The sequence below is a fragment of the Crocodylus siamensis genome, chromosome 3 (assembly GCF_052110815.1).
Source record: "Crocodylus siamensis isolate JL-2025a chromosome 3, ASM5211081v1, whole genome shotgun sequence".
In the NCBI taxonomy this organism is placed as follows: domain Eukaryota; kingdom Metazoa; phylum Chordata; order Crocodylia; family Crocodylidae; genus Crocodylus; species Crocodylus siamensis.
Window position 1 is genome coordinate 187590267 of NC_143397.1, and position 26281 is coordinate 187616547.

Sequence of the window (26281 nt, forward strand, 5' to 3'; positions counted from 1 at the left end):
CCCACAGCCCTAGAGAGACAACCAGGACCACAGCTCAAGAAGAAACAAGATAAGGGATGGAGTCCAGAAGCCAGATGTGGTACCCTAGGCCTACGTTAAATAGGCCAGCCAGAGGAAAGGGGCAGAGGAGAGGAGGGACAAGGCCCAGACAAGGGAAGAGAAGTCTACAGTGGCCTGATATAAGATTGATTAACTGACCACATCCATGAAGCATGGGCCTAGTTGTAGGGGCAGAAAGAGGCTGAGAATAACCCTTAAGACAACAGGTGCCCTGGGGCACAGAAAGGCCAGAAGGGCCCACTTAGTGCTTGAGGGGCAGGACTGGATTCAGCAGGGTCCAGAAGGGACCTGCTGGCTGGACGACAGATGAGGGCTCATGCTGGGACCCCAGGGCAGCCTCCCTTTTACAAGTCAACTAAGTATATCAAGGTGTGGCAGGTGAGATAGGGTGAAAAGGGAGAGTACCCAGAGGGCTTGAGTGGGGCAGGAGCCATGTGGCCACCAGGGGGTGTCATGGCTACTTCAAGGGGGCTCAAATCTGCTACAACATGACACAAAATTAAAGACTCTCAGAAGCTCATAAGAAATGCCCACCACTTTGCAGAATGATGCCTTATGACCTCAAGTGACCATTTTTCAAAAAATTTGGATGGTAAAGATTTGTTAGAAAGCACTGTCCTACAGAGTGTGGTCTTGCTTGATTAATACAATTTAATTTGTAATCAAATGACATATTCATTTTTCTCCCTTTTTGCAAGTTAACCAGTGCAACTAGTTCTGTGGAATTTTGCTTGGGTAAGGGAAAGTGTGTCTGTCAATAATACAGGCAATGACTATTTTGTTTCTAGCATTTTTTTCTTTGCAAAAGAAAAACCTAACAAGTTAGAAGTGTACTGAATTTCATTCTTTAAGGTACAACTGTAAATTCCAGAAAAATAAGTTATAGTGTATTCAATTTCTAAGAATTATCTTTTCTCCAGAGACCTGGTTCTTCTCTCATGGATACTACTCTTATTACTGGGAGAAACTCCATTAGAATTAACAGAATTACACTAGTGTAAAATTTAGTTTCATAGCACTTGACAGAATAGGCTCTTACCTATGAGAGAGCCTGAATAAGTTGTTCTCTAAGGTGTTACCATGCCTTTTCTTCAGCCTTAGACATCAGACTAACACAGCTAACTTCATTGCCAGTGTAAAATTAGTGAATGATTAAACTCTGCATGTGTTATGGTACACCAATAGTATAAGAAATATATGTATGAGCAAAATATCACAACCATGTTTAATATGGTACACACTCAGGAAGAAAACCAAGCATGTTTGTTAGTGGACAAGATGCTACTGTTACACCTAAATATAATTTCAGCTTTTACTTACAGGCTGGTGTTGAACAGTCCCTTGTGTTGTGATAGAGTCGATGGAAATGCTTGCTACACTCAGCTGAAAATGTGACTGGCCCTATTAGATAGTAAAGTAAACAGGAGTTAATTACAAAACGAACATTACACCAAGATGATTCGATAAATTCAGATGCATATGTGTATGTAAACATAAGTCCAAACGTGCTTCAATATTCTTCATGATTAAACAAAATCTTAAGAAACAAAAGCATTAGGCCAAGAATTGAAATATGCTAGACCCCCACAACTGGTGACATTTTACAACATTAACATTAGGGCTGTGCAAAACGGCTGTGTTTCGATTCAGTTTTAGAGCTGACCCTTTCAGAGGACAGGGATTCATTTTCAGAACATTGAAACCTGTTTTGTTTTGGCTGAATCTCCTCTTAATCTGTTTTGAATGGGCTTCAAGGGAAACTTAACACAGCCCTACCTACTTAGCTGAGCAAGGCTTGAGGTAGGGCCCCAGTGTGGAGCAGGATGAGGCCGTGGGTGGCTCATCCAGGGAAGGGAGAGGGCCACTGCCCTTTGTGGAGGTGAGGAGACCCCTGCACAGATCCCTGTCACACCAGGTCACGGGGCAGGGAAGCAGCGCAGAGCTGCGAGGAAGCCTGCTGGTCCCTGCTGCACAACTTGGCTCCACGGGGAGCAGAGATCTGCACCAGAGTCTCCTCACCACCGCTGCCTGCTCTGCTCTGCCCTGGCAACATGGGGCTGCACGGGACAGGCAGCAGTGGTGAGGAGACCCCAGCATGAATCACTGCTCCCTGTGGAGCCAGGTCACGTGGCAGAGTAGTCCTGGTCCCTGCCGCGTGACCCGGCTCAGCAGGGAGCAGAGATCTGGGGCTGCACGTGGTGGGCAACAGTGGGGAGGAAACCCTGGCACAGATATCTACTCCTGGAGGAGCCAGGTAGCATGGCAGGGATTCACCGGCCCCTGGTTCGATTCCCCAGCCCCTGATCATTCCCCCAGCTCTTCAGGCCCCCGGATCTGCGCACCAGGTGCACTGGAGCAAGCAGCAGCACCACAGGCCTCCTGGCACTCAGTGCAGGCTGAGCCAATCGGCTGCTGCTGGCCCCAGCCTGTAGTGGCAGCCTGCTGATACCCTGTGAGCAGATCGGGGGCCTGCACCGCCCAGGAATAGCTGGAGGAATGATCAGAGAGCTGGAGAATCTAACTGGGAGCTAGATGTCAATATCAGAGCAGTCCTTCCCTCTCCTTCTAGTTTTTCTTTCCCTGCAAGCCTGGCTCTGAAACTGAAATTCCCCCAAACATTTCCAAAATGTTGTTTCAGAGCCTTCTGTTTTGATTTGTATTCAGTGTTTCAGGTGCCGAAACGGCCCAAAACACCTCCAAAAGGAAATGGCTGCCGAAATTTTGCACAGCCCTAATTAACATACTTAAAAATACCATTAATGTGACTTTTAAAATTATAATGTAACCTGGTTATGATGACATAAATTCTTGCAAAAACAGGAAGTATACATGCACACATACACACATGACAATTATTGGGGAAAGATTGCTGATTTTCATGTCAACCTTATCACTAAGGTTTCCCTTTGTCTGGCCATCTCTTGGATCCTGGTGGTGGGGAGGGAGAAGAGGGAGTTCTCAGTCTGCTCACTCAACCTAGTCTGCAACTTTCCTGACTGAACACACAGGCTGGATGCTGGTAACCAAAACCTTCCACCTGGGCCTCGCCACCTACCCACTCCCTGCCACCAGAGTGGCCAATCAGGGAGAAACCTCCGACTCAAAAGAAAAGTGTCTGGGCAACAGGGCTTAGCCTGTACCAGGCTCCTTTGCCCTTGGCTTGTGCCTCAACCAGCTCTCTGACTGATCCCTCAGCTACCTGACCTGGCTTGCCCTCAGACTCCTTCTTATACCTGACACTTCGGCTTCCTAACCTGACTCCCTGCTTGATCTCCTGGATACCTGACCTGGCTTGCTTTCTGACTCTACACTCTGCCCAACCCTCCAAATCCCTGGCTTAGCTCTTCCAACTGACCTCCTAGCTCCCCAGTACTCAGATTCTGTGTTTTCCTCCTGATCCAAATTGCTCTTCTAGACCCTGAGCGACTCTCAGGCTTGCCTGCCCACAACCTGGCATGACATCCTTATTTGTGTGATATGAGCATGATCACGATCAGAAATAAAGGCTTTTGAAAATGATACCACCAACTGTTTTAGTCATGAAGTTCCAGAAAGAAGTGCAAAGTTAACAGTAATGTTTCCACTAAAGTAAAAAATAAAATTGCATAGCTACCACAGTCTTCAATTAATCAAAAGTAGAAGCAATAAAAGTGATACAGTTCATTGCCTGGATGTCCTAAATTAATTGCTAAGCAGATGTGGCATTTTAAATCGATTTTAAACAAATAGAAGTTTCAAAGCCCAGCAAAGCTAAAGAAATTTGATTGTGGCTTCTATTTTCATCTAAATGCTTCATGGAATTTAATGCAGGACTTGGCTTCCAAGGTGATTTTGTTTTATTTAAGGATTTGATATATATCTTTGTTCTTGGTCAATTATCTTTGTTCTTGCCCATAAAAAAGTGGCAGTGTTTTGTTTCTCTGCTGTTCTGATGCATGTCACAGTTCCAAGCTGTGTTAGCTCATCTGGACACAGTGCAAGTGCCATTTCATCTCATGTTAATGAGATAAAATTAAGAAACTGAAAATGTAGGCTAAATTTTAAAGGAAAATATACTTATTGTAAGACCTACTAAAGTTGCTGAACAGGTTATCAAAGAAACAGGAACATCACCCGAGACCTTAAAACTCAATTGGAGAAAATTATTAAATACTACATAGGAAATAATCTTGTGCTGACAAAAGAAAGAGATTCCAGAATGATCCTACCTGATTTAGTCATGCATTAGTTAGGCAAATAATGCTGCTACTTGCCTTGGGACAACTTGAACAAAAATAGATATTCACATGAATCATGGCTCCAGAGTCAGGCCCCATACAGTATCCTTTTAATCTCTGATTTCTGTGATTCAGTACTCTAGATTTATGCTTGATAGTATTCATAGCTGCTCTTTGTTACTGCTATTTATTTACTCCATATTATAGGTTCTTATACTGTATTCATGGCTTTATCCAAGCAGTTTCCACATGTAGAAATAAACAAAAAATACCATTATATAGTCAAATGAAGTTTTTTTCCCCCAATTGTTATTTCATTATAAATAAATTGGACATGCTATGTGAGAAAGCCAAACTGAAGACTTTTTTTTTTCAATTTAAACTGAAAAGTGATGAAATTGTGGCTGTCTTAGTTACTACAGGACTGAATTCTACAACAGTGGACCAGGTAACAAAATAATGTCTCCTTATTGATTTTGGCTCTTTTCAAAGCAGCAGCTGCACCATTCATTAAGGTAGAAGTTCAAAAGGGTGGGGAATGGATTTCTAAGGGAAGAATGGGAACTTTGGTTAAAGAAACAGAATAAGGTAAGATAAATCCTTTCTTCTAAACCTATGGAGGTAATTTGAAGTTTGGAATGGGAATCAAAAGGGGTTGAAATGCCTGAAAGCCTAGACCGTTAGAGCGGAAGAAAGATTACGCATGTGAGTGTCTTCAAAGGAGCCTTCTACTTTTCCAAGTTATTTACTTAATATATAAATAAAGTGAACTTGATTGTTATTTAACAAAGTTTTGCATGTATGTATTCAATTAACTCAGGATGCTCTTTTCTGAGCAAAAGACACCCTATGTTTCATCAAGCGAACTTCCTTGTCAACTTAGCTAGACTCTAGGGATGTTTATACACGTGTTCCGGGAGGTGCAGTTGGCGGGGGGGGGGGACGGTGCTTTAATTAGCAGATCTCCAAGAACCGTGCTAATTAAAAGCGCCTGGAGTGTCATGTGTATCAGCGTCTCTGCGCTAAAAAAATAGTGGCGGGGCACTTTGAACTAAAGCTCATCAAACGAGCTTCAGTTTAAAGGACCACACCACCATTTTTCAGTGCAGGGACACTGATACACATGACACTGGAGTCTTCTGGAGCACAATAATTACCACGCTTCAGCAGACTCAAGTCTGCTCTGATGCACTGTAATTACAGCACACTGGAGCAGCTTCCCTGCACATGTATAGAAGCCCTAGGAGGTCTGAATAACCTAAAAGGCATCTGTAATTAAAGATGTTATAGCAGCCCTTATAGGGACTGGTAAGAAGGGGAAAACTTCTAATTTAACTCCACAATTTTTTCAGCAAGGACTCTCATGAGTCCACAATATATTGATGAGTTTGTGGCATGTCATGCACGTTTTCCTAAACTTGTTTTACTGATACGGCATGTATAGTCTCTGTGGATAGGTAGTGTGAAGCTATACTTAGCTTTAATTTAGTCTTTATGTGTATATGCATTATGGTATTTGATATAAATGTATTTCTCATACATTACAGTAGGGGCAGGATTGCATAACATGAGCCTGATTTTTACATGTTATGCCTTAAACAATGAGTTTAGCGTCTAAGAAAGGACCAAAGCCTAAATGGCTGAGAATTAGCATCCAAGGCGAGTAAAATGGCCAGTCAAATAGGCCCTTGCAGATTAGCCTTAGGCACTTGATCCAGGTCTTTCCAGAATGACAAATTTACAATTTAAAAAGAGAGGCCTCTTTTTAACGAGTAATGAGAATGTCTCCTGGCTATATAGGCTATTCAGGAAAGGACATTTTTCACAGGGGGGGAAAAGCTTCTCTGACAGGAGAAGTTGCAGGAAGCCCTGACAGAAATGTCAAAGCAAGCAGCTACTTTTTAAACCTGTTGAGCTGAGAAGGAGATTTGTTCTTAGGGCTAAGATACAAGGATAAGGAAAATCATTGATTTGATATTTTCTTGTTGGTTTGTTCTCATATTTCTTTTTGTATCTCAGTGTATGGTTATTGATTTCTTATGTTAGTTCTTTTTTTTATAATAAATCTTTTTGCCATCTTTTAGAACTTACTTAGTGTCAAGGATTAGTGTGATTTCAGAGCATTTGCCCATACAGCCAGGCCTCTGCTATGGAAGAGGGAGGAATCTAAAATGTCTAAGCATGTGATTAGCCAAGTGTGTGATAACTTTCAGCTGATAAAAATCACTTAGCTAAAAGCTGGCAAGAACCAGGTGAGACAGATAAAGCTGAAGCGCCATATGAGCATCTCAGGCTGTTCCCAGTGGTCAAGCAGTGTTGGCAGAGAGGGTTTGGGGATAAAGGACATGTCTGATCTGGGACATAGATGAGTATTTTTAGCATTAAAAAGAGAAAGAAGTGTTAATAAAAGAATCTCTACACAGCCACAAGAAGTCTAAAGGAACAGTTAAGAATTGGACCTATTATATAAATGTTCCTTCAGACTCTCTACCTATTATATTAGGTCCAATATTATATTGATAGACTCTCAGGTATTTTTCTTGGCTTCTCTCCTGCTCTTTCCATAGCTATTGTTCTGTATTCTTGGCTCCTTCTGTAACTCTTCCCAGCTCTCCAGAGAATCCTCTGTACCTCCTGGTTTGGGGTCCTATTCTAGACACACATTGTCTGAAGCTGCATCTCAACTACTGAGGCAACTCCTACTACTTGTTGCCCTCAGATAAATTTCTCTGCTTAATGTCCCTTTTCCAGATCCCTCTTCCCTTTTTCCCTCCCCTCCTATATCTCCTGTCCAAATACTACCGTTTTCATGTCACTAGTTTTCCCTCAAATCTTTCCTTTTACCTCTATCCAAGACTCTTGTTACTCCAGACCTCAACTTCCCTGTGCCATGTACTCTTCAAGAACACTACTACTGTAAACACAGAAACAATTACATGGTGGTGAAAAGTAAGCAATGTTTACAATCATAAAACACATGATGTTAATGTGCTTATAACTAAAAACAAAAAGGATTTTTGTTCAGGGATAATTAAAGGAGGTTAGGATGACCAGACTTCAGTAGAACTAAGGCACTTATTAGCCTTAGGCTCCTTTAGAAATCTCAGCCTTAAGTGAAATGGATGTAACTTCATTATGAATGATATTAGCAATGCAATTAGTTTCTCCTGGCTACTTGGATACATAGAGTATATCTAGATGTACATGAACTTAAAGCAACCATTTTGCTTACCTGTGAAGTGTTTTATGAATTTGTCTTTTAAATTGGAATCTCTTGGAAATATTTCTGAGGAGAAAGAAGAAGAAAAAAGGTTAATTTATTACAAAAATGTACTGTACATACACACAATAAGCTACTATATTTATAATCACTTGCCACTTAATCTAGGTACATAAACACTGAATTGTCTATTTCAGTTAATTTCACAATAATTCAAATAATTCAGAGAAAGATCAGTGCCAGAAACGGCCATTATTATTTTGTCCAATTTCTTGCAAATCCAAGCTGTGCATTTCAACCATGAATTCCTGACCATTCCTGTGGTTGAGCTAACCATATCTTTAGAAACACTCTTAAATGATGCAAGTATAGGACATGTTACATTAGATCATAAATGCTCAGCTTCTAAAGTAATATGAGAATATAGGTAGTTATACACCAAGTAAACTCTCTCACCTTTTCATGCTTCAAATGAAGTGGGAGATGCTCTATACTGCATCTAGGACAACATTAACTCCCATTAAGCCTTTTACCTTGACCTTTCTCCCGTCCTGTGTAAATTTCAGAGATTAAAAAATGTTTTCCATTACAAACTGAGACCATTTCAAGATTTTCTCAAAAAACAAGAGAAAGCATATGCCTCAAACTAGCCAATAGAATCAAACAGGTAAGAGATTTGTACATGAGCCACAGGCTGTTTCAGAGACGAATTTCCTTAATTTATTTGGCAAGGTTCTTTGAGTAGATGTGATATCTTTTATTAGGCCAACTGAGCAGTTGGAAAAAAGTTCTTAGCAAGCTTTCGAGCACAATCACCCTTCTTCAGGCATGGGGAGTCTCTGCTGTTCTGAGACTCCAGGAAATAAGAGAACTACTCAGTTGGTCTAATAAAAGTACATCTGCTCAAAGAACCTTGCCTGTCTATGTCCTTAAACCAACACGGCAACAACCAAAAACCAAGCTTAATTTGTTTGTTAATTTATTCAAGGTGAAGTCTCATATTTTTCTCTTGCCAACAAGATTTTTTTATATACTATTTCAGGGGATTTATTTAAAATTACTCAGAGGCAATCATATAAAAAAAGGGAAGCCACTTTGAGTAAAACATGTATTCTGCACCCCTGCATTTCTAGGATGCTCATTTTATTTCTCACCAGCCAGCTGGGACCAGCCTCCAAAATTCAAGACCGTCTTAGCAAAACCAGGTCACCCTATTCATACGAGAATACTTATACCAGTAGGTCCGTGCAAACTCAGAATGGTCCAGTATTTATTACTCATGAGAACCAGATGCTCCAGCATCCATTCACAGGGATTGCCAATGAGCAACCATTCAACTTTTTCTTTGAAGTTTTATCACCAAGCTGCCCCACCTTTGCCTCTGCCTGCAGCAACACAGCTGATCTGGGGTGGGAGGGGGGAAGAGAGGTGTCCTGGATTTCCCATTCTCCCATGTGGTCACCCTACGTATGAAAAACTGGGTCAGTCATGAGGTATGAAATGACTGAATGATGGAATGCAATTTTTGGGATTAATCATCTTTTAATAGTGTCCATTTCAACTTGCTACCTTGAGGTTTTCATTTTTCATCGTCTTACATGCCACATTTTTGTTCACTACAAGAATCAAATAAAGTAGACACACACACAAGTGCACAGAGTTTAAATTATTTTTTATGAAAAGTCACAGATAATTTTTAGCACCTTTTGTTCGGCTGCGCTTGTTAACATGAGGAATAAAGCTACTTGAGTTTACTGGTGGCATTAAAGAAGAAATAATTACTTTATTCTGTCACTCTTAAGGAAGCCTGGTCACACTGGTGTTAACAATGGGAGTTCTTACTATTGCTAATGTAGTTACTTCCTACGTTTTAGTTAAGTTGCTTTAATTTTAATTTTAAAGATAGATAGGGTTCTGAAATTCCTAAGACTGCAAAGCAACAAGTGCTTAACTAAGATATATATAAAAAAAAAGGCCTCACTGCCAAAGAACATTACATTAAATGAAACTAATAACACAGTTTTCTGTTAAATAGATTTTATATCATGGAATGGAAGTCAAGAACAAGAGAATTATGAAGTCCTACAGGAAATAAAAAAATCAGTTTGAAATCATCAAGAAAGAAGCTCTATGCTAAGTTAGCCCAGCTTGTAACCATCTCTTTTTAGCAGTTTTAGTTAAATTTCACCTGATATCAGTCACTTTTAAAGGATGATTTCATGCTCACATTGCAAGATAAATTCCTTAGTTGAATTTCAAAAGATGAACAGCAATAATGTGAAATAAAGGTAAGATGAATTTGAAATTTTACTTAAACTATAACAACATGGAGTGCCACTGAGTATAAATACACCAGTATGAAAGAAACATGCCTATGAAAATTTAAATGGATGAGATTATACAGAAGAGTTTAGATATCATATTCTTTTCACAAGAAAAAAAGTAGAGGCCACAGAAGCCAAATATGGTTCAAGCACTGCTTAAACAACACAAACACACAGCGGTAGGACAGTAAGTCATTTCTATTCTCATACAGAAAAACAGCACATACCATTCCCTGTGCACAGACCTACATTGCTTCCTTATAGTCACGATGTTGCACATGAATTAAAATGAAATAGACTTGCATTACTGAAACAAGATACCCATTGTTTGTATAATGGCTATTAATAACCATAAGTCTCTATTTAAGGATTTTATTCTTCTCTCCAATAGGATGTCTCAATTTTCACCTCTAGTTTGAAACAATGAAGCATATAAATGGCAACTGTCATGAAAACTAACACTGATATGCATCCAATATTACTCTGTTGCTTTGGGCCCAAAGAGTAATGAAAGCATCAGAGAGGAATACTTGCAAGAAATTGATGTTTTTTCTTAGCTTGGCCATGCAGACGGCATATGTAATTGATGGAGGCACAAAATCACAAGCTCTTCAGGGTACATAAGAACAGCTACTTAGGCTAGATACATAAGTTACACACAAACCAGTTTAAGTGATCAGAAACTGGTTTAAACCTGTAATGGAACAGAAGCTCAATGCACATAAACCAGTTTCAAAATGGCTGAAAGTGGTTTAAGATAAACCTGGCTGAATTCAGTATCAGACTCAACTGATTTGAGCCAAACCGGTTTATGAAACTTCTGTATCGGACTCCTTCCTGGTACAAGTTAAAATCACAGTCCCCAAGCATCCCAGCATGCTTTGCAGCCCTAGGCTTGGCTGGGCTGGGCTGGGCTGTCTGCTGCAGAGAACAGGGCTGGCCCTAACCCTCTGTTCCGTAGCTGGAGCAGTGAGGGCTGGCTGACAAGGGGACTGGGGGACAAGTCCAGCTTGGGATGCAGCCTAGTCTGTGGAGCAGACTGCCCCACTATACAAACCCCAGCTAGAGTCTGGGGCCATGGAGTTGGAGGGGTTAAGCACCCCTTCCCCCACTCATACTTACTGCTGGCTGCAACTATGGGCTACAAATCCCAGAGGCACCTGGAAGCAGGAAGAGGAAGTGATAAGCAACCCTGCAGAGTCCTGCTTCTGTGATTTTGGATAGCAAATTCCAGAAACCTCAGGGCGACAGGAAGAGGAAGCAAACACATAGCCCATGCTGGCTACATACCAGACAGCTGTGATCTAGCGGCTCCCGGCTTCTGGCTTGAGCTGATGCAGGCATGTGGCTGCATTTCCGAAACCAAATGTAAATGTCTGTTCACTTCTGTTTCAGTTTAATCTGTGAAGCTTAGACTGACCTACAAAGACTGAATCAATGTAGGCCTGGGCTTTTTAACTGTCTGTACTTAGCGTTGCTGGGTCTGTAGGCCCAGACTGACCTAGTAAACTTCTGTACTAGATCCCTTATTGATTCATGCCAGGTCACTATTCAATGGCATTCTGGGTTCCTTTGCAGCTCCCCACTAGCCCTACCCACAGAGAGGCCTGTTCGAGCTCCACTGGACTCAGCTGCTCTGCATGCAGCAAGCAGGTCTACCCCCAGACTGTCACAGAGCTAGCCAGCAAAGTTTCCACCCCCAGCCCTGCTTCCTGCCTGTGGCAACCTATGCACTGCAGGAGTATGGGGGGAAAGCATTTGTAGCTCAGTATTTTTCTATCTTTACACAAGGTCCTAGGTGGCAGGGGGCGGGGCGCTCTACAGCAGGAAGGATTAGGCCCCTCAGAGCTCCAGAGAACATCAATCCAGTAGCCCCTCACCAAACAAACTGAAAAGGGAGGCTCAACAGAAGGAAGGATTGGTCCCTTGGAGTTCTGATGAGCGGCAGGCACCCAGCAGCAGGTGCCTGGTGTGAGTGCAAGAATTGCACTGGGCACCTGCTGCCACTGCCTGCACTTCACCAGAGCTCTGAGGGGCCCAGTCCTTCCATCTGTGGAGCACTCCTTTCCCCCTTGCATGGCATGGGACTGCTGAATGCCTGCTGCTCACTGGAGCTCTAAGGGGCCTGATCCTTCCTTCTGTGGAACAGCTGGGCACACACCTCCAACCCCCTTCCAGGGGAGCCCTAGAGCAGGTCATCCTAGCACACTGGGCATCTAATCAGGGATGGTGCATCACTCGGCTGTATTCAACTGCCCTCAGCAGCCTTTGACATCCTGGGAGGCATGTAGGAGTACCCTCAGCCTGCTGGCCTCAGCCAGTGCAGGTAGGCTTTGAAAGGGCAAACTTGTGTTCTGTTTGCTCCCAAACTAACATAGTCTGCTTAGAGAAACACATGCAATTTAGTTTTAAACTGCCTCAGGTGTTTTAAATGTCTGTACCTAGCCCAAGAATGTGTCTAATCCCTTTTTCAACCTGGCTAAACTGTCAGCTTTTACACCTCCTGTGGCAATGAGTTCCACGCTTTACTTGCACACTGTGAGAAAAAGAACTTCCTTTGGTTAGTTTAAAACTTACCATCCCCTAGTTTCATTTATGACCCCTAGTTCTTGTATTATGAGAGAGAGTAAACAATAAATCCCTATTTACTTTGTCTTCACCATTTAGTATTTTGTAAACCCTTATTATGTACCCCCTCAAGCATCTCTTTTCTAAACTAAATAGCAGTAGCCTCTTTAGGGTCTCCGCATGTAGAAGCCCCTCCATGCCACTAAACTTCCTTGCTGCTCTTCTTGGGACCTTCTCTAGTCCTTCTATATCCTTTCTGAGATTGGGAGGGGAGGGACCAGAACTGGACACAGTATTCAGGGTGTGGTTACACCATTGATTTATAGAGGGGTACCATGATACTTTCCGTTTTGTTTACAATTCCTTTAAAAATCCTTAATATTTTGTTTGCATGTTTTGATGGCTGCTGATCACCGAGCCAATATTTTTAGCAACTGTCCACAATGACTCCCAGATCTCTTTCCTGTGAGGTAAGAGCTAATGTAAAGCCCATATTAGTGTAGTCATAGATTGGTTTATTTTTGCTCACATGCAAAAATACATGGAATTTCATCTGTCATTTAGTTGCCCATTTACTCAGTAGTGCCAGATCTTTCTGTAGTTCTTCACAGTTTACCTTTGTCTTTACTACTTCGAAAAAACTTTGTGTCATCTGCAAATTTGACCACCTCACTGTTCAGATCATTGTCCCAGATCATTTATGAATATGTTAAATAGCACTGGTCCCAACTCAGATCCCTGGGGGACCCTGCTGCTTGCTTCTTTCCATCCCGAAAACTGACCATTTATATTACTCTTCATTTTCTATCTTTAAGCCAATTTCTAATCTACAAGTGGAGATTCCCTGCAATCCCATAATGAGGAACCTTGCCAAAAACCTTTTTTGGCAGTCCAGATATGCCATGTCAACTGGATTGCCCTGATCCACAAGCTTACTGGCACCCTCAAAGAATTCTAGTTGGTAGGAGAGGCATAATTTCCCTTTGACAAAGACATGTTGATTCCTCCCAAGCAAGTTGTGCTCATTCATAAAATAATCCTTTTTTTTATTATTATTATTATTAGCTCCACCAGATTTCCAGGAACAGAAGTTAGACTCTGGCCTGTAGTCCTCTGCATCCCCTCTACAGCTATTTTACAATATGGGAATCACATGGGACATTACTGTTGATATTTTCATCATTCCCAAACCTGTGCAAGTTAATAGTACATTGTGCAAGCCAATTAATACTAGTAGTCACTATTTTACATCACATGCTTTTGCAAATAATACAAATGCTTCTCTATAAATTAATCATGTATCACTTCACATTGTCTACCATGCTTATACTTTTTTGGATGGGTTATTATTATTATTATTAACATTCTCTTCTTCTGTTTCTTATTTTGTGGCCCTATTGAAGCTAAATGAGTTCCATTACAAGGCAATGCATTTCAATAAATATTGCACTAGTGTTTTAGTCAGTTTTCCATTAACTTAATTGCAAGTAACCCAGAGTTTGTACATCAGAGGGCTGTAATGACAATGTGTCAGGGACCACTGGCTAGCACACAGAAGAATATATATTTTGTGAATCATAAAAATTCCAAGTCACTATAGATGATCATCACTCCTCTCTCAAACTCTGTTGCAACACTTAGCTTTGTCTCCACTTTGTCTCCTAATTTTATATATTTTTAAGACTACCATTCAAAATGTATCTGCCTATAAAGGGATCAAATGTTTACAAGTCACTTCTGGACTTATTTCCTCACATTTGGATTTAAAATTCTGTTACAAAGGCATTTTTAGTTCTATGTATGCTATTTTTGTGTATTTTCTTCTGTAATTAAATGGCATCAATATTGTTATAATATTGTTACAACTGAGGCACAGCTGGCTTTTCTGTTGTCAACCTGGATGAGCAGCCATATCTTATCAAATTTTGGCATGGAAAAGGCACATAACCTATGTATTACTTTTGCTCAGAAAATGTCATTTAATATAGCTATTTATTGCATTGTATTTATCACTAGGATTTGAAAAGTGGTTGTTTTTTTAAAGAATAAAACATATCAGAGCAGTTATCGTCACTGAAGACAAGGTTTGTTTGTGGTTTAGAAATACAATTCTGAATGGCCAAGATAAATTCTGATTTTATAAATACTGGAACATGGTGAATAGTTAAATTCAATAACATTCTTTGTTACAATCTCTTAATAGAGCTTTTCTTCACATTAATTATTCCATAATGTCTAAAGATGCCAGATATAATCTATTCAGACAACATTAAAAAAAGAAACTGTTACAGTAAGATTTTGTACATGATGTTATGCCAGGATGAACCCAGTTTATGTAAACAGAAAATGTTATGCTAAAAGCAATAGTAAAATATTGCTGATACAAATTAATAAAAAAGCTAAACACAGTGTCAGGAAGAAATTAAGTGATGCAAAAGAAGTCAGGAGAACAATATAACAGAATAAAGCAGGCCCAGGACAGGTCAGTAGGATGACATTAGGATCAGGATATAAAAGAGCCATCAGCTTGATTACAACTATTCTGACAAAAGACTTGATTTTTGGAAAACAAATAAAGCATAAAAACAATTTTTTTGAATGCAAACTAACATAGCTTCCTAATTCATCAATCTGCCATGCGCACCCTATGAAAATCCAATGCTTGCTATAAATATGGCAACAGTATGTATTACCTAAAAAACAAATGTTTTGCTCAAAAACAAAATTAACAAGCAAGATGAATACGTGAAGTGAATATAATTCACCATTGTTGTACAATAGCAATAAAATTTATTTGGATAAAAGCACATATCGCAAAACAGTCTAGTGCTGAGGGACCCTCTGGTGTTTATTTGACTATACTCCCAGTCTCATATCTTAGTAAAGAATTAAGGCACCAATTCTGCCCTGTCAGTGGGTGGCAAAACTGAAACCTGGGACACATTAGTTTTCAACAATGTCTAACACATCTATAATAAAGATATCAGTTGTAGTTGCACACAAGCCAGACAGGTCACATAGTTCTTCGGTGAGTCTCTGGTTCTGGCCTTACCCTCCAGTGTTATACTGGCCAGAACTGTACCCTGGGCAGGAACAGCAGCCAGAAATTTTCTGTGTAAAGTGGGAGATGGGGGAGAGGGAATGTCATCTCTTCTTTTTGCCATTAAACACACATGTTGACCAGCCATATAAACACCAAAATTTGTCAGCAAAAAAAAAGGAGAAAAAAAAGGAGTGACATTTGTGTGCTTGCCTCAGCAGCAAACTTCTAGCCACTGTTCCTACCCTGTGCATCACTGGTGCTGCTCTGCCTTCCCTTCTCTCCTGCTGAACCTAACCTCAGAAATGCTTTAGGTGAGGTGTAGGAGAGGGGCAGAAGGACAGGGGAGAAAAGCAGGTGAGAAGCCAGCCATTCCAGTGCCCCCTCCCTCCTCGTGCCCCAACTTAAGTAATGCCCAGGGCTCAAGCCCACTCACTCACCAACAGCCATATATAGTGACTAAAAGGATGTGCACATAGCATATAAGACTATAAAATTCTGGCCTGGTGACTTTTGGCAGAATATCATCCACTGCAGGAAGCAGCATCTTTGTGGGTCTATTCAGTGCCTTGCTTTACTTAACAGCTTCTTTACGTTTGCTTACAAAAGTCATTCGGACTATAATAGTACCTTGCAATTCTAAGGCAGATCTCCCTTGTGCACCCGTTGACATTGGCGGGGGGAGGGGATTGTTTAATTTTGGAGGACTTTGTTACTAAAAAATATTGACATACAAGTTCATTGTGTTCATCTTGTGCCTTACCACAGTATTCACTAGGAGTTTCTGAGGCTAGTTTATAGGGCTGTGCAAGGCTTCGGATCCGGACCCGCTTCAGATGATCTGGGGTCTGAAGCAGCACTTCCAGGTCGAAGCAGGATACAAGCAATGGTGTCCAGAGTGGATCGGGGGCATCTGAAGCACTTTGGACCCACTTTGGATGCTCCAGAGCCGCTTCAGCCATTTTGAGGGAATTAGAAGAGGGAGGGGGAGCAGGGAGAGGGAAGACTATCTTCTGTAGGTAGCCAGTGAGAATAATTTCTCCCCGGCTACCTTTCCAATGGCAGCATCTGTGGGGTGGGACTTAAAAAACTATAAAAGCCCCTGCTTCCAGCCCTTCTGTGCCTTTTGCAGCTCGTTCCCTGTCAGCAGTTGTGCGAGAGGGGAACGCTGCGACTGAGACCTGGCCGCTGCTTTTTCATGTTATAAAGAAGTGGTTAGGATTTAGCTTAACTTAGCTTAGTTTATCTTAGCTATTCAATTCAATTACTAGTAGTATTACAATTCAATTTATTTCTTTGAATTATTTTTTTGGGAACTTGTTTTGGAAACTTTGCAAAAAGACAGTTGTGTTTTCCCAGCCCGTGTTATCTATCACTGTGCAGGGAGGCACAGATTGATTGCTTGCATGCATGCACACACACATGCACACACACACGCACATGCAGAGACCCAGAATATAGAAAAAAAAAATCACAGTGGAAGAAGACAGACAGATATTTACAGAAGAGCAAGACACAGATAATATATTGAGACATGGGAACACATGCAAATAATTTCATTCACAGCACAACACGAGATAGCACAGGAAAGATCAATATGAAGCGTGCTGGAAAGGCAGGTGCCAGCTCTTCTGGCAGGGGAGGGAGAGGGGGTACAGGGAGAGCTAGAGCTGCAAGCCCCCCCACCCTGAATACAGACACATTCTCTTCCCGAGCAGCCATGACATCAGTGCTGCCAGTGGAAGCGAGGAGGTGGGAGCAGTGTCGGCACCTAACGTCCCTGCACCTGCACCACCTCTGCTCAGTCCAGAAGTGGGCACCAGCAGTGGAATCACTGCCTCTTCCACCCCAATTTCAGCTCTCAGCGTGAGCCTCCCACTGCCAGAGGAGAAGCTGGAGCTGGAACCAGGGATGCTGAGCGTGCTGGTTCAGGCAATTCTGGGGGGACTGAGGGGGAATCAGAGTTAGTGCTCTGCACCCCTCATGTTTCCCCTAGACCCAGGTCTCCTCTGGAAAGCAGCACCTCGGAGGAGGCTGAGGTTGTGGAGGCAAGTGGTTCAGCTGAGGCAGCTCCTCCTGCTGTTGAGGCTCAGCCTGCTGAGAAGGGGGAAAAGGCAGGATCCTCACCTTCAACCCAGAAGAGGGGGAGTAGTGAAGTGTGGGATCATTTTAAGGTGGCAGATGATCCCAGGTTTGCCATCTGCCAGCACTGCTGAAGGCACGTTAGCCGTGGCAAGGATGAGACACTTCTCCACCATGGCCATGCTGCTGCATCTAAGGAGGCACCACCCTCTTACCCTTCTTCCTGCTCAGCATGGCACCAGTGTGAGTGTGCTGAAAGGGAAGTCTCTAGCTCACTCCAAAGCCCCTTGCCCCCAAAGCAGAAGCAGGCCACCCTGGACCAGTGGGGGAAAGGTGGACAGAAAGTGGGGTGCGTTCCCAAGCCCCACGAGATCACCCAGAGCATTGGGGAGATGCTTGCTCTTGATAGCCAGCCATTCTCCCTAGTTGAGCGACCAGGGTTCAGGAGGTTAGTAGCACTTCTGGCCCCTTTTTACAAAGTGCCTGCATGCACCACCTTTAGCAGGGCAGTGGTGCCCTCCCTGTATGCAGGCAGTAGTTGAAGCAGGAGCTGCGCAAGGCAGGACCACAGGTAGCCTTGCACTTCACCTCCGACATCGAGAGCAGCCAGGGTGGCGATCATGCCTACCTCTCCCTCAAGGGGCACTGGTGCAATCAGTCAGGCCGCTGGTAGGCTCTACTGCAAACCAAGGTGCTGAATGAGTCCCATGCAGCAAGGAAGATCATAGGGGCCATGAACCACATGGTGCAGGGGTGGCTCACCAGGCAGGCCAAGCATACCTGTGGGTTCATGGTCACCGACAACGGGGCCAATATGGTGAAGGCTGTCTGTGATGCCAACTTTGTTGGTATCCACTTGTCACACAGGCTGTACCTAATAGTGAGGGATGCCTGGGAGGGGAACAGGGCTGACAGTGACACCGCCACCACCAGTACTGCTGCAAGCCAGCTGATTTTGAAATGCAGGAAGATGGCGGACTACTCCCACCGCAGCATCAAGGGGGGCAAGATGGTGCGGCAGAAACAGGCAGAGCTCAGCATCCCACAGCACAGATTCATACAGGATGTGGAGACTCAGTGGAATGCCACATACCTGATGCTTGAGAGGCTTGTGGAGCAACAGAAGGCCATCCATGAGATGGCCTTGCTAGGGGAGATAGGGATCAGCGCCACCCTGAACAGAGCTGAGTGGGGTACCATCTCCCAGATCTTGCTGGTCCTCAAGCCCTTCCTCAAGGCCACCGAGACCCTTAGCACTGGCAATGCCCTCCTCAGCCAGGTGATCCCCTTAGTGAGGGAACTGGAGAACCAAATGGAGAAGTTACAGGGGTTCAATGTTCCTGGCTGGGGCAGACCGCTGTCACCAGACGTGCAGGCACTGGTGAGGCAGCTGAAGGAGGACATCAGGAGACAGCTGGATCCCTTGTGGTCCAGTACGGTCCACATGATGGTGGGCATGTGCGACCCGAGGGTGAAGGGGAGCATGTGCACTTGCAGCCCAAAAACCCTTGATCACTGGACACGGGTGCTGGTGAACAAAGTCAGGGAGGCCAAAGTGCAGAGGCAAGGGGATGTGAAAGCGGGGATCCACTTTTCCGTACCAGCACTGGTGCCAGCACCAACACGAGCACCAGCCAGTCTTCTCCACGCCAGCCACTGCCAATGTGGGCCATGGGCATGGCTTCAATGCTGGGGTCCAAGCACACCAGACCCCAGCCTCAGGCAGGTAGCTCCAAGGCTTTAGTGGCTACCTATCTTGCTGAGGATGTGGAGCCACTGGACTGTGACCTCTTGGCCTACTGGGCAAGCGGCAGCCAGATGCGGCAGGATCTGGCCACAGTTGCCCGGCAACACCTGTCCTGTCCACCGACTAGTGTTCCAAGCGAGAGGGTGTGCAGCATTGCTGGGGTGTTGTGACACCCCCCGCACCTGCTTGGATCCTACGTTGGTGGAGCAGCTGGTGTTCCTATAGGTGAAGCTCCCACTGCTGGGGTTCCCCAAGCTCCACCTGCAGACAGAGTACCACCCCCCTCACTCTGTCTGCACCAATTTCCTTTTTTGAGTTTTTGAAAAGCCAAGTAATGCCCCACTCTCAGCTGGAGAGGGCACTAACTGCATCACCAGCCAGCAGGGGAAGAACGTGTCCCTGCTGAGCTCATTCCCCTGCCAGGATGAACTTGGAGGTATGGGTCTGGGACTGTGGGGAAGGAGGAGGCCCCAGGTCCTGGGCATGACCACTAAAACTGCACCCTGCCAGGGTAGGGAGGCCTGCAGGGACTGCTGGTGGCGCGGCAGCCCCGTAAATGCCAGGACCAATGATCCCCTGGTGAAAGGCAGGGAGGAGGCACCATAACCTCCAGCTAACACACGCACGCACAAAGTCCTGGCTGGGCAACGCCCAGACCTGTCACGTCTTTGACAGTCCTGACACTTGCTGGTTGCAGTGGAGTTGAGTCACCCAGTGAACTCAGCTTAGCTGCCCAGGATGCCAGCTTTAGGGTTGAAAACCCCTTTGTCAGGCTGAGGAAGTACCTGTAGCTGGTCCTGGATGGAAGGAATAGTAAAGAAGCCAGAGGCTGGCCTGGCCCACAACGCAGGCAAGAAAACCAGTCAGTGAAAATGGAACTGGAGGAGTCAGTTTTCAGCCCACTGCACCTTAACACACACGGTCATTTGTGTCATGAGTTTTGCCTGTCAGCATCTTGGGGTGCAGTCCCCCCAACCCCTGGGCCGATATTCTTGAAACTTAGCAGGCATTGTGGCCTCAGCAAGAGCCAACAGCCCTGAAGTTTTCAGCCCCCTGTGGTGTAACACACAGCCATGAAATGAGTTTGGCTTTCAAGCATTTGAGATACAGTTCCTCCCAAACCCCTGCCCCCATCTTCTTGAAACTTGGCAGACTTCATGCTCTTAGCAGAGGCTACCATTCCTGCAAGTTTCACCCACATCATACAAAAAACAACAAAGTTACAGATATGTCATTGATTCCCCATTATACCCTAGGACTGGATCTCCAAGGCAGCTCTGAAGCTTCAGAGCCGCTTCAGCTGGATCAAGGCAGAAACCCAGTCTGGAGCTCTGGATCGGATCACGGCCATCCAAAGTGGCTGGATCCAAAGCCAGATCAGATCGCTGCTGACTCGCACAGCCCTACTAGTTTACTCCAAAGAATCAGGTAGACAAATTCCTGCTATAGCGGTTGAAAATCTATTCTTGGAGTAATTGTACAGATGGATTATGGTCTCCCTGAACCAGAGAATCTTCTTGATTTCTACAATAATATTCATCACTGTTGCTAAAACATAGGAGCCTATCCCATCCCCAGCAAAGAACTTACACTATGCTAAAGTTTCATTATACTTTGGAAAACAGTCCTAAGAGATCCCAGAACAGCTGTTGATATTGAACAGTGGTGAGTTAATGAGTGGCACATATCTCTCTATCCTGTCCCCTGATGAGATAAATCTTAATTCCCTGCTTTCATCAGCCTGCATTGGCTTTGACTGTATTGCTCATACAGTTATTACCACTGGGTCTATGCTCAGACAAAGCTCTTTTCTACAAAGCTGAGGATTTCCAAGTATTTGGGTTATGCCTGACATTTCACAATGGTGCTGCTGCAGTCTGGATTTTCTTACATTCATAATAGTCCTGCAGTTTAATTTGCAAAGAGATGCTATCTAGGCCTGCACTCCCTGCATGAACACCCTCTTGTCCGATACAGATAGCATTAGAGTTGTAATAAAAAGGTCATTATTAAATACTGCATGACCCTGTGTTACTTACTACCTTGGGCTCAGACTATGCTTTTCATGTAGAATTAGCTCCAGTCCTCAATATGGGAAATGATTTAGTGCTTCACCAGGATAAAGAGTTGCACACAAAAATGCAGTCTTCACCACGGTGCAAGTAAAAATCCATCTGAAATTCAAAACATACCCAGCACTACAAAGGGGTTGAAATAAAGATTAACAGAAATTAAACACTTGTATCATGATTTTCTAACGGTATTGATTTTAGCTCACAGGTGAAAAAATGAATCTAGTTTGTCTTTGTACATGGCTCAAACAACAAAACACCACACTACCCAGTTTAACACAGGTGACATTGCCTGCTCAAGAAAATGCCCTGAACTCAAATATGACTGCATACCACTGCCGTCTACTGAATGGAAAATTACAGAGAGACTTTTTCCTTCTTTGCCGGATGAACTAATTTAGCATTAATATTGTTCATCAAGTAAAGGCCATTCCTGTAGTTCTTTAAGAAAAAGTTGGTGCTAGAGAATGAAAGTTATGAGTACAGTGCAGCTAATAATTCAAAATGAACAATTAGCCCAGTTCAGAGCTTGTTTCTACTCCAGCATTTATGAACAGTGTTCCAGCCTCTTGGGGATATTTGCTGTTTAACAATTGTTATTTTTATTCCATCTGTAGATGATATTTGAAATATGAATGGTGATTCTTGACTACGTTTTGTCAGAAAAGTTGCATAATATTTTTTCTGCTCTCCCACTTTCTGGAACATGAATTTCTGGAATGCCTGTTTGCTCATCCACATTACATTTTGCTTCTGTCCATACTCTAACTAGTTAATTTGAAATTCATTCTCTGAATTTTTTCTGCCAGATTTTTTTTTGATATCTGTTAAAAGGTGAGCCTCAAAAAACAATACAGACATGAAAATCTGGTTTAAAATGTTCAATAAAAGGATTTTTTTTTTTTTGCACTAGTCACACAGAGGTTATGAACTCTCTCTCTGGTGTAACAGATAAAATATCATATGCTGCATCCAGACAAGCACAGATGTGTAATATGTGGCACTGTAGACCCATCTGGGGTGCCACACACAATGCATGCAGGCATTCCGCGCGCTGCTACCTTGCAGCACAGGTTTTGACCCTGGGAGATCCTGGGATCAAAAAAACCCACACAAAAAAAAGTGGAGTGGCGCATGTGGCAGCAGTGCACGCCGCTCCAAACTGTAGGAGCTGTAGGAGTGCCATGACTGCAGCTCCCCAAGGGCCCCACGTAAGGTTGCTAGGGTCAGCATAGTTGCTGGCTTCACCCTACTGCTACTTGTCCCCAGGGAAAAAAAATGTCTGCACTCATCTGGACATTGTCATAAAGTCTTTATTCAGTAACAGGTCATTAGGAGCCTTGGATTAGTAAAGAAGGGATATGAGTCACAATTGGGATATAATGACATACCTGCAGGGGAAACTGAACAATGACTGCCTTCACCTTGTTCAATCTGGCAATATTTGTCATTTACTGACAAAATTAAAAAATATAGGCCTCTCTTACATAATTCCATAATTATTATAAGAATTGTCTGGAGAGTACAGAGGGGAGCACAAGTTATTGAAATCCTATGTTGCATTTCTGCTGCCAGAATACCCATCTCTACCCTGTATCACAGATTGTAGTCATTCATACACATTCCAGGTTCTCTATCCTGCGGCTTTTTGCAGCCATTTCACCCAAGTTTTTCCACTGAAGTCAGTGGGATTAACTCTCATATGCACCAGTATAACAGCACAGCCAAGATTCCAGATCAGAGGGACAAAAGTGACTTCCCATTGCCACCGTGTGGCTGATGCAATGACGCAACTGCCAGTAACATCTCCTCCCACCACCTCTCCTCCCTCTACATCAATGTCTGGGGCAGTTCCCCAGTCACCCTGCCCTAGGTATGCCACTGCTCATATGAACTCCCTGTTAAAGTAACTGCTCACTAATATGAGGGTAAAGTCTGACCCTACATTAAAAGTCAAATCATTACAAGTATTATAGTCGGGTTGTTTTGTTTTTTTTAAATAGGATGTTAAAAGTGTACCATCAATGTAAGCAGTAAGATCAGAAACCATGTGGCAGTCTGTCAGGCCTACCCTGAGTTCTACCAGACTAACAAAAGGAATACACAAAACATCCCAAAGGCCTGCTGTCTCCCAATTCAGCCCACATCTTGTTTTAATGTCATGCCATATATTTAAAAGTATATGCCTGCATTTCCAGAAAACACTTGGTTCACATGGGATTGATGATTTGTGCTTTAAGATTTGACAGATTTAAATTAGGCATTTTATATTTCTTCCTTTCAAACTTGGGATGAAAATGAATACTTTTATTTTTTTTTAATTCAAGAACAAAGAATGATAAAAAAATTCTTTAAAGTGACTCAGGGACATATCCTTCTCTGTTTTATGCCTGCCCAAATTCATTAACTTTTTCAACAGAGTTCCAAGAATGTAACAGAGCTGATTTTGACCCCAGTCCACACCTGAGTATCTCTACAGTCTCCATCAGCAGGGACCTACCTAAATCATGCTGAAACCACCCTGCACAGTGGCTCCTTTCATCTTGCTCTTTTCATGTTGCCCCCCACTGCTAATTGGCCAAGACTCTGGTGTCCATGCCACTTAGTACTGATTGGCCAGGAGGCAAAAACTGTGGTATACATACATCCCAGTTCTTGCCTCCCGGCCAATCACAAGCAAACAACTAAGTTGCTGGGGTCCCTCGCCCAATCAGCAGTGAAGGAATGCATGGTGAAAAGAGCAAAATTAAAGGAGCCACTGTGCAGCAAAATTCTGGTACAATTTAGGTAGACCCCTATCCACTAGTATAAGAATCTGCATGTGAGAGACATTTGAACACAGGTTACAATCATCACAACATGATGGTTTTAATCTTCCAAGCCCAAAGGGAGTCAGTCTCAATGCATTTTAGCACTCTTACCCTGGCTCAGCAAGGGCATTCAGGAATGCTCGACGGCTGAAAAGGAGGCATACATCCGATGGAAGCAAGGGGCTCTTACCAAAGAGGATCACACCTCTATTGCCGAAGGCTACAGGGCGGCTGTTAGGAAGGCCAAGGCTGAGATGGAACTGGGGCTGGTGACCAGGATTAAGGATAACAAAAAGTCCTTTTTCAAATACATAGGGAGCAAGAAGGTGGCACTGGGTAATGTAGGGCCCCTGCAAGACACGATTGGCAATCTGGTGATTGCTGCAAATGAAAAACCGGACCTCTTTAACAAATTCTTTGCCTCCATTTTTCTGAGCAGGGACCAGGACATCTCCCCCACCAGGAGTATGGAAGGACTCAGGAGAGGCACTGCCAGGCCCAAGGTTAGGGATGACATAGTTAGGAAACTTCTGAAGGGGCTGAATGGGTTCAAATCAGCAGGCCCGGATGGTCCTCATCCAAGGGTGCCGAGGAAATTGGCGGGGGTCATTGCAGGGCCCCTGGCACAGCTATATTAGCACTCATGGAGCTCTGATTAGGTGCTGGATGACTGTAAAAAGGGCAATGTGGTCCCCATTTACAAGAAAGGGAGAAAGGAGGACCCAGGGCTTTGAGAAAATTATCAAGGAGCACATCTGTGAGGGACCAGCAGGGGAGATCATGCTCAGGGGGAACCAACATGGGTTCATTGAGGGAAGATCCTGTCAGACTAACTGTACTTCCTTTTACGATCAGGTCACAAAGTCCTTGGACAAAGGCGTGGGGGTGGATGTTGGCTTCCTGGACTTTAAGAAAGCCTTTGACACTGTTGCTTACCCCATTCTCATAAAAAAAATAGGCGACTGTGGGCATTGTTGCCTACACAGTCAGATGGGTGGCTAATTGGCTAGACAGTTGCACACACAGTGGTGGTACATGGGTCATTTTTGACCTGGAGGGATGTGGGCAGCGAGGTTCTCCAGGGCTCGGTCCTCAGGTCTGTATTGTTCAACATCTTTATCAGTGACCTGGACGAGGGGTAGAAAGAACGTTGTCTAAGTTCGCTGATGACACCAAGATATAGGGTGAGGTAGGCCCACCAGAAAAGAGAGACAGAATCCAGCTAGATGTGGACAGGTTACAGAGACGGGCAGATGAGAATAGGATGGAATTCAACGTGGACAAGTGCAAGGTGCTGCATCTAGGGAGAAGGAACCAGCAGCATCCCTATAGGCTGGGGAACACCCTTCCCATCAGCACAGAGGCAGAAAGGGATCTTAGAGTCTTTGTTGACTCCATGTTAAACGTGAGCTGCCAACACGAGAAAGCTGTCAGTAAGGCTAATTGCACCTTGTCGTGCATCCACAGATACATCACAAGCAGGTCCAGGGAAGTGATCCTCCCCATCTACACAGCATTGGTCAGGCCACAGTTGGAGCGCTGCATCCAGTTCTGGGCGCCGCACTTCAAGAGAGATGTCTCTAGCATTGAGAGGGTCCAGAGGAGGGCCACTCACGTGGTCGGGGGTAGCAGGGCAGGCCATACGAGGAGAGACTAGAGGGCCTGAACCTATTCAGCCTCCATAAGAGAAGGCCAAGGGAGGATCTGGTGGCCATCTAAAAATTCATAAGGGAGGATTAGCAGGGAATAGGAGATGCCCTGTTCTCCTGGGCAGCACACAGGGTAACTAGGAATAATAGCCACAAGTTGATAGAGAGCAGGTTAAGGCTAGACATCAGGAGGCACTACTTTACTGTTAGGGCAGCTAGGACCTAGAATCAACTTCCAAGGGAAGTGGTGCTCACTCCTACCTTGGGGGTCTTTAAGATGACACTGGATAGACACCTGATTGGGGTTATATGACCCCAGCATCTGTTCCTGCCCAAGGCAGGAAGTTGGACTTGATGATTTGCTCAGGTCCCTTCCAACCCTAGTTACTATGATCCTATGATAGGTAGGTTGTGGCCAGCACATTTCAGTAATATTACATTAGAATGTATATAGGAGATACTGTATGCATCAGAATGCATACAATAACTAGA

General features: G+C 43.8%; 1 protein-coding gene across 1 annotated transcript in view; it reads right to left on the bottom strand.

Annotated features, from left to right (window-relative positions):
• Positions 1 to 26281, bottom strand: part of ALKAL1 (ALK and LTK ligand 1) — a 63021-nt gene that overhangs the window by 7760 nt on the left and 28980 nt on the right. The window contains exons 2-3 of the mRNA XM_090037322.1: positions 7510 to 7563; positions 1381 to 1461 (exon numbers count right to left, since the gene is read on the bottom strand). Coding sequence (XP_089893448.1) covers positions 1381 to 1461; positions 7510 to 7563 — 135 coding nt within the window. The remainder of the gene's footprint in view (positions 1 to 1380; positions 1462 to 7509; positions 7564 to 26281) is intronic.